At 38.4% G+C, this 9,088-nt stretch overlaps 1 protein-coding gene across 2 annotated transcripts; it reads right to left on the bottom strand.

Moving 5' to 3' along the window:
* Positions 1-984: 984 nt before the first annotated feature.
* On the bottom strand, positions 985-5,661 carry nkx3-2 (NK3 homeobox 2). 2 transcript variants are annotated; one of them, XM_055030385.1, is made up of 3 exons: positions 5,052-5,661; positions 4,227-4,495; positions 985-1,194 (listed from the first exon to the last, which is right to left on the bottom strand). In XM_055030385.1, exons 1-3 carry the CDS (start codon positions 5,422-5,424, stop codon positions 1,147-1,149), a joined length of 690 nt encoding a protein of 229 aa, XP_054886360.1. In that variant the 5' UTR covers positions 5,425-5,661; the 3' UTR covers positions 985-1,146. The 2 variants fall into 2 exon arrangements, with proteins under 2 accessions (XP_054886360.1, XP_054886359.1); XM_055030384.1 differs by lacking the exon at positions 985-1,194 and having other exon boundaries at positions 2,233-4,495.
* Between the last annotated feature and the right edge of the window lie 3,427 nt (positions 5,662-9,088).

The raw sequence follows: 9,088 nt of genomic DNA, 5'->3' as shown, positions 1-9,088 counted from the left end.
AGTGATCCCCATCTGGGCACCACATTTGAAAACCTATCAAAGGCACACATGGCAGTAATATATTGAGGGTTTGCATTGAACCATTGCAATGGTGTATGACTGTTATGCATGCTGTTGAAATGCTGTTGAAATCAACTTTTTAATTCAAAAAGACTTTTGATTCAGACAGGCATTCTGCTTTTCAGAAATGTATTATCGCTCTGCAAACTAAGTAACTGTATATTTACTGAACATAAACAATTACTAAGGGATGTTGACACTGTGATACATAATAAGCAATCTTACTGGGATGGATTATTACGTTTTAAGGTTTTACTTTTTCTTAAATAAATCAAGTTTTTGTGACAAAATAAGTTTGTAAAGTAAGTAGTGAACTCAAAATGCAGGCAGTCAAAAAAAAGTATTGAAGTAGTCATTTTGCTTGTGAAACCAGGTGCCAAGCTGTAGAAGAAATTCTTTGGGGTGCTGTTTATGAAAAGGATTTACTTCATGTCAATAAAATCACACAGGCTCACATCAGCATTAAGTCTAAAAGGAACTAACAAACTCACAGGCTTTTCTGAAGGATTCAATCCCAATAGAGAGTAAATATGCAGAGGTTTTTATAAATCCTTCTGGCATTGCAAAGACAAATATTTTGCAACAACTTGAAGCAGCTCATGAGAAATTTCTCATCTAGTGATGCAATAATTTTAGACAATTCACTAATTGCTTTGTTGATTTAAATCCAACTTTTACTCCAAACAGCATTCAGGGTTCCATTTTCTCCATCTTTCTTCTTTTTGTATAGCAGCAAAATACTCTCTTAAGGCAACTTACAAGACAAACAGGTGCAAATCATATCAAATATAGATGTCCAAATTAAATCTGAATCAATAATTCTGGTAAATGTAAAAAAATAAACAAAAATTTAAATATTATTTTTGGGACTCTAAAATTTATCAAAGTAAAAGCTGTGAAATAATCACACTGTAACTTCATGTGTGATGCCCACCAATAGTTTATTTTCCTCCAATTTACAGAATTAAAAATACAAATTTACAGTCCATTCTGTCGAGGTATTTGGGTGTAACTCTTTTTAAACCCTCCAGCTGTTTTGCAGAGAGTGTTGTTTGAAAGTGTGATCCATGTGGTCCAGAGGTTGAATCATGGAGGATGAAGAGAATCTGCTTCTGGGCCACTGTGAAGGACATGCTTAAGGAAAGGAAAGGAAAACAAAGGAAAGGAAAGGTAAGGAAAGGAAAGGAAAGGAAAGGAAAGGAAAGGAAAGGAAAGGAAAGGAAAGCAAAGCAAAGCAAAGCAAAACAAAGCAAAGAATCATTTTTAGAAGCTCAATTCAAAACGTGATGAGGTTTTAATCTGGAAGAAAACAACAATTTGCTGTAAAAAACGAATTAGATAAAATTATACATCTGTATTTGTTGTGAATGGGCTTTTACAAAGATAAAGATTAATTGTGACTCCTAATTTCAAAAATCTATTACTCTGCTGCAGCTTGTTATTGTTTTATCTAATAAACTGATATACTCACAAACAAACAACTCTACAAATGAAAGAAAATATTCAAAGCTGATCAAAATCTATTTAAAATGTCTGAAGATGAAATATTTGGACAAAAGATATTTCACACTTGACTGCCTTTTGTCTCAGATTTTTTTTTTTTTTACAGCTATCTTTCCCAAATCCAGGGCTCTTGATTCAGCAGACCATCATATATAAGCGAGCAGAAAGAAGAGTCAATAATTTTCACTAATTAGATACTTATTAAGAGAGAGACTCAACTATATGCAGCAGGATAAAGACTATATGACGTATGTATTGAAAGAACAACATTGAAGAAAAAGAAATAATGAATACCAGTAAAATATTGATGTGATTTAAATCCCTCCTTCATAATTTATATGGAGCAACATGTTTGATTACGTGACCCAGGCTCATGATGCGCCAAATTACGCACGTTAAATTGAACCTGCAGTATTTAAATTAAATTTATTGTTAGTCAGATTTACAGAGGACCAATTAAGATAAAGACATAAAGCAAACCAGAGCTGATCCCAGGGGTGCAAATGTTTTTTTCTTCTTCTTCTTCTGCAAATATCTATCGCAGCGACACAAGTAAATAATAATACATTTTAAAAATCCCATATATTTTGAGCAGGACTTAAAGTCCATCAATAATTTTCTTGTAAAAATTATTATTATTATTATTATTATTATTATTTGCGTCTAGAAATGAATTTATTTTATTTGCAAAGAGCATTTACTCATTTATCACTCATTGTGCCAACGTTGCGTTTACGCAATCAAGAAATAATGGGGAGGAGATAGGATGTTAATGGACGCCAATACGGGTGTTTCCCTCCTAAATACAAGGCTGAAAGGAATACCAGCTCCTATATGTCCCTCTGTATCAGATATATACACATGCAGGTACATATACATGTCAAGTAGGCCTATATGGGTCGGTCCACTCGTCACTATGTGTCATTTCGAAATCTGAAGGAACCAAGGATGCGTTGGCTGCTGTGAATAGCACGCCTGCATCAAACACATCAACGGTGCGTAAGACTGTTGCGCAACAAAAAAATGAAGGGAAACCGTTGATCCGCGGGCATCTGAAGCAGACAATATTAAGTGGATTTCAATACGTTTTGACTGATTTGCAGGCTCTCAAGTAGTGTCAGTAGTGAACAAGCCTCTACAAGGTCAAAGATGAGGGAGTATTGCACGGCAGCTCCCTTCTGACCTCAACTTAACACCCAGGCTGTAAATACACTCGGAACAACAAGCCAACGCGACTCCTGCAATATTTCAGTTCCAATATAAAGACCTCAATCCGCGAAGAAAGAGTCGTTTAAGCGTTTCTTTAGCATGAAGGAGGGGAGGGGGGGGAAGCACTCAAAGGGCAAAACGAGAAACCTAGTTTTTATTCTTAAATGTAGTGACATGGGCCTCCTTAACCCCAGAATACTCTTCTGCTTTTGATGACATAGAGCTGTAAAGGTAGCTGTCAGTTCGGCCTGTGCAGGAATTGCAGAGCCATTCATCAAGGTGTGACAGGAGGAAAGCCACCATGGCTCAGGTGAAATAAAATCTCTGAGGGGTTATGTTAAAAAAAAGTCGAGAGAGTGAAATAAATTACACTTTATTTGCTAAGTAAATCATTGTTTTTGAGTTCAAGGCATGGAAACGATTTAACCAAATCAGTTTATTGCCCTGGTCACTGCAGGTGGGTATATAATGAACTAAAGAACACAAGAGAACTGGTAATTAGTATTACCTGACCAAGTCGCAAATTAATATGTGCGTAAAAATGGAAAACGCTCCAAAATGTTGGAAAACGTCATTGTTTTCTACGTTGCTCCCAGTAAAAGAACGCAAAACAAAAAAGAAAATTGCATCCAGATCCAATAATTAATGCCTGATATGTTTTAATGTTATTCGATCTAAACAACCATTCAACACAAAAACATGCAAATTTCAGTCAGAAGTCGCTTCGTGCCACTGTTAGGCCCGACAAGCCCTTCTTTTAACTCCGAACCCGAACATGCGCGCTGCATGCATTTTACACGAAGAAAAATGACATATATGCTCAAAAGTGCTTAAATATCTTACCTTTACAAACACAGCAAAAAATTAATAAAAAAAAAAAAAAACAATCTCTAACAGAGAGTTGCTCTTTTTTAAAATATGTCAACGGAATACATCTATTTCCAATCACTGCAGAGGTAGGAAGGCGCATGTAAAATATAAGGTGTCATTTTAAGTCTATAGGGTTCTTGAGGGGGTCCCAGCATCGAGATAAAATGACACAAATCAGTTTTCCCATATCATTCCAGATAGTTTTTTAGGACATCTGCAGATCAGACACAGGCTCTTACTAAAATATTATTTAAAGTATTTGAGAGTGTAAAAAAGTCTAGGAACAACCCGATGACAAATCAGGGACGCAGAGCTGATTAACTTTCCCCTCAGGGCTCTTCTTCTTGTCAGAAAAAAAAACGTAAAGTTATGTTGGTTCCCGGGAAGAGAAGCAAACAAATGAATAATAAATAAAAGTCTCAGGGTTCTCACTGATTCCCCGCACACGCAGACAGTGTCCACGCAGGGAGGCAGTACGCGTACGGGTAATAGTAGGAAGGCTGCAGGGAGAGCAGCGGGGGCCGCAGGATCTCCCCGGGGCCGTACTGTCTCTGGTCGTCCCGCACTAGAACCTTCACCGCTACCTTTTTGGCCGCCGGGGTGGATGCCATCAAGTCTGCGGCCATCTGCCGGCGTTTCGTCTTGTAGCGGCGGTTCTGGAACCAGATCTTGACCTGTGTCTCTGTTAGTTTCAGGGAGGCCGCCAGGTCCGCCCGCTCGGGCCCGGAGAGGTACCGCTGGTGGTTGAAGCGGCGCTCCAGCTCGAAAACCTGTGCGTGGGAGAAGGCGGCTCTGGAGCGCTTCTTCCGCTGCTTGGGCTGCTCCAGGTTCTTCTCGTCTGGGTTGCTGGAGTCTGCAGAGAAGACACATAAATTGGGCGTGCATGTCGTGTCTGATATTCAGCAATAATTCACATCGTTCGTTGTTTTTTTTTTATTTTTTGTTTTTTATTATTTGGCTTCAGGTATACACATTGCATTGAATTATCTTGTTGAGATTGTTCAGTTGTAAGGAAACATCTCCAATTTATCCAGGAGATTTGAATATTGTAATTAAAAAACGGCTCACGAACTCTGCAAATCTATCTTACAGTATAAACGAATATTAATACAGGAAACATAAAAGTGAGGGGCTTAAAATGTGCCAGACTTCGCATTTATAATCAAGCATAAACAGGGAACAATTCGTGCGTAAAAGCGAGCAGGATGTGGAAAAGTCTTTGCAAATTAGGTCCAACGTCCTAAACGACCGTCGTGGTCCACACAGCTATGCCCATAAAATAAAACACATATTATTAACAATTGTTACGCAGTCTGACTCAAATTTTGTAGCTACGACTCAAAAACAGTCGCTGGGACACATTGAGGTGTCTTTACGCACGTAAGCGCGTCTTCTGAAGGCCTACTCACCCGTAGTATTGTTGGGCTCACTGTCACTCTTTGCATTCTCCGCAGCCGGAGACTCGTGGTCCGTCTCCTCCTGCAGGCTCTCCTCCGGCACATCTGACCCCGGCTCGCCGTTCCTCTCCGGCTTGCGCATGGCCGGAGTCTTTCCGTCGTTGTCGTCGCTGAGTCCGGAGTCCGAGTCGTAGCTTTTCTGCTCTGTCCGCACACAGGACGCCTCCTCCGTCCTCCCGGACTCGTCGTTCATCTCTCCGAATATTTTCCAACACGCCGCTTTGGAGAAGCATACGTCCAGCTCTGGTAAGTGTCTGCTGCTGTCCTTTTTGTTCAGGATGGCCTGGATGGAAAAAGGCATCAGCGAGTTGCCACGGACGGCCATTTTTTTCCGACGGGAGCGACGTTTTGCTCGGTGTTTAAGTTGAGTGATCAGCCCTGGTGGAGGAGGAAATGTCAGTTCATCCACATTTTAGGCTGCTCCCTCGCAAGAGTTCTGCTCAAGCTGAACTTTTTCCCTCCAGCGCTGCTTTCCGCTCTCATTCCCGCAGAAGAAGAGGAGATTTTGCACAACCCGCTGGCGCGATGCTTATCCACCGCACAGATCTGCCATCAGCTCAGACTCTTTCCAGACTCCGGCCCTTTTTGCCCATTTTTTCAACTAAACAGCCTCACCTGTGACTCACATGCACTCCCCTCTGCCGGCTATTGGCTAACCTAGAGGAAAGCCTTTTTAATGATTGGTCATTGCGTAAATGACGTCATGCTGCCTACAATCGGGTGGGGGAAAGTTGAGAAAAGTTTAAAGGAAGCTTTTTCTTTTAAATTATTGGACCCTGAAGTGACAAGCAGGTTGGATCTTCATCTATTCCTTTAACACTTCTCCAGATCAGCGATCAAACTGTATCTCTGCAGGACTGGATTATGCTTGTTGGTCGAGTTTGGATATTTTGAAATCACGTAAAACAATCGGTATTGTCAGAATTTAGCATTTTATGGGAAGACACGTTAAAGTTCAAAGAGAAAAGTTTAACAATCAAATATGACAAGAAAACGTGATATGTGAACGCACGTCCATGTTTCTCCACATCGCCTAAATCCAACATTACTGTAGTTTATCACAATAAACGCAGAGGGATTTATTTTTTTAAAGGTTTTCACTTCATCATTTTGACAGCTCTGTTTGTAGCCTAATATGTTTCCTTAAACTGGGAAGCAAGTCTAGAATTGACGCAACAAAGTGGGAGAAGAATACTTTCCGGATCACTCGGGATCTGTTGTGTTTTGTTTAACCTGCATCACAGTCGAAGTGCTGCCTCAAAAACAAGCAAGCAAAATAAATAAATAAATAAATAAATAAATAAATAAAAACAGGTAGACCTTAACAAGAGCACACAGTTCCTGATAGTATGGGCTCGTTAAAGCGTCAGATCATATGTGGTGACCCAAAGATGCGTAAAAATGCGCGCTGAGAAAATGTTTGAGAAAGAGGAGAAACAGGGGTTTTTTAATAGTCTGCAGACAAAAGAATGCTGATATATTGCCTATAGCGACACCCCGACAAATATTCAAATAGAAATGTGAGTATTTGTCCTGAAGATCCGCATCAGGACCTTCCAGCCTCCGCCTTTCACATCTCAAACCGCCACCAAATTACAGCAGGACGCGTCTGATTAAAACCCAGGCGCATTTGCAAACCGCAGGTTTTCCCTGTTTAAGTGCGCAGTGCATAATAAAATGACTGCATAATTAGGATCCAAATGCTTTGCTTCATTCACGCCTTTCTGGAAAAGCATTTGATTTAGGCGAATCATTTCTGGCCTCATGTTTGGTGGCCAGTGATTTATTATTATTATTATTATTATTATTATTATTATTATTATTATTATTATATTTTTTTGTTAGCTGTAGCGTTTTTTTTATTAAGCTTTTATTAACACATACAAACAGAACATGGAGCTGGTTGATTAAAATAAAATGTATTAATTAAGCTGAGAGAAATTCTAAAATAATGTATTATTATTATTATCATTATTATTATTATTAGCCTATTACAAACAATTTATTCCTGCTGCTCGTCTTCTAGAGAATATTTGAAAGTGTTTTTTGAAGCGTAAATCTCAGAGGAAAAACACGCAGCCCGCCTTAAACAAAGTCAGCATCACATTGATGTCATAACCTGCATATAACTTAAGGAAATTAAATGAATAATAAAACGTATTGAGTTTGAATTTATGCTGAATTACAAAGAAAATGATATGAGGTCAGCTCGTCCAAAGCCGACTGATCATACCATCTAGTGGTCACTCAATATACCTCTCTAATTTTTATTTTATTTTATTTTACTTTTTTTACATCTTTTGCGCCAGTAGCGTCTTGTCTGACCAGACACAGTAAAACTAACTTTGCATATTTTGTCCCAGATGGGGAAAATTTCACCCCAAATCAGCGGCAGATTTCTAGAAACAATAATTATATCACGTTGGACTGCTGCGCGGAATAAACACCAATTATTATGGCGCACAGACTTGTGAGTCATTGTCTCAGGCCTGCAGTCTCCTTGGGAATAAAAAGTCTGTCGCCGCGACATAAGAAAACACAAGTGAAATTGGTGGGAAACACAAACCGCAGATACATCTGGAGATTTTCACATCCTCTGCCCTTGTTCTATCAGGAACTCCTCATCCCGTCCAAGGCCAACATCACACCCATTTTCTACTGACCGCTATTGGAATATGCTTAGTTTTTTTTTTCTTCCATAGGCCATTTCTTTGTCTTTCGTACACTTTTTTTTAAAAAATGCTGTGCTCTTGTTTTTTCTTGTCCTAAAATCAGACTCCCTGACCCGCTGCCGCTTTATAAACTGGGGGAAAGTGGAGGATAACTGGAGATGTCCAACAGCGTGAGGCCATCGCGGTGATGTGGAGCAGAGCTCTGCCGGCTGATCTGAACCTCACTGCGAGGAAGAGCTGCAGTAAGTGGCAGGAAATGTAAACAGCAGCCTCTTCTTCTTGAGAGGGCATCGCCATTGAACCGAATTTAAAAAAAAAAAAAAAAAAAAAACGTTATTGGTGTTCCTCTGCTTTACTGCAGTAAATCCAACAATCAATCCCTTTCCTCTTAAATTGTGAATCAATAATATTTAGAATAATAATACTAATAATAAAATGCTCTCTTGTCTGTCTAATCAGATGAAATGATGAACCAACAGAGTTTTACTCTCAATGTATGGATTCATTTCAGCATGATTTTGATATTCCTCAACATCAACTTCAGATTCATCTTCCAGTATTAAATATACTGGAACACCGCGTTCGACAAATAAAAGCAGAGCAGTTTGAAGTATTTTAAGGAACCCTCTGTATATCTATGGCACATAAATTCAACTTTTAGGTTTACGATCAAATTTTTCTTATTTAAATACACGTTTTTGTAAGATTTGTGATTACGTATTTTTTTTATATTATAATAATAATGCGTATAATTTTCATATAGCTACTTATTAAATGGCCACAAAGAAATTTCTTTCCTTTTTTCCATTTATGACATTTTAACAATTTAAAGAATTTCTTGTGATTTTAAATGTACTTTTTCTGTCACTAAAACCCAAAAATGTGACAGTATCGGTAATATTTGTTGTTCTGTAGTTGAAATAGACGACGAGCAATTGGTAAGATGAAACTTTTTTATTATTATTTATTCACTGTCATGTTTCAATTTATTTAATTTGATCTTTCCGGAAATAAGATGCCACATCTTTTAAGCGCTTTACAATGGAATGATATATATATATATATATATATATATATATATATATATATATATATATATATATATATATATATATATACACACACACACACAATCAGGCTATATGTTTCAAATCTTTCAAAAATGTCAACAATATATGTAAGAGTGAAAAAAAACCCATAAACAAGCCAAACCTTTTGAGAAATTCTTGAGCTCCCTTCTCCAGAAATCTGACATTTCTAACTAAACCTGAAGCAGGCGGGTCTTTTGTGTGTGCTGGCTCCCTCTGGTGGTAGGAA

This window comes from Poeciliopsis prolifica, unplaced genomic scaffold, assembly GCF_027474105.1.
Source record: "Poeciliopsis prolifica strain line A6 unplaced genomic scaffold, Auburn_PproV2 SCAFFOLD006, whole genome shotgun sequence".
NCBI lineage: Eukaryota > Metazoa > Chordata > Actinopteri > Cyprinodontiformes > Poeciliidae > Poeciliopsis > Poeciliopsis prolifica.
The sequence above is the reverse complement of the archived record's forward strand: the minus strand, read 5'-3'. Positions and strand labels throughout refer to the sequence as shown.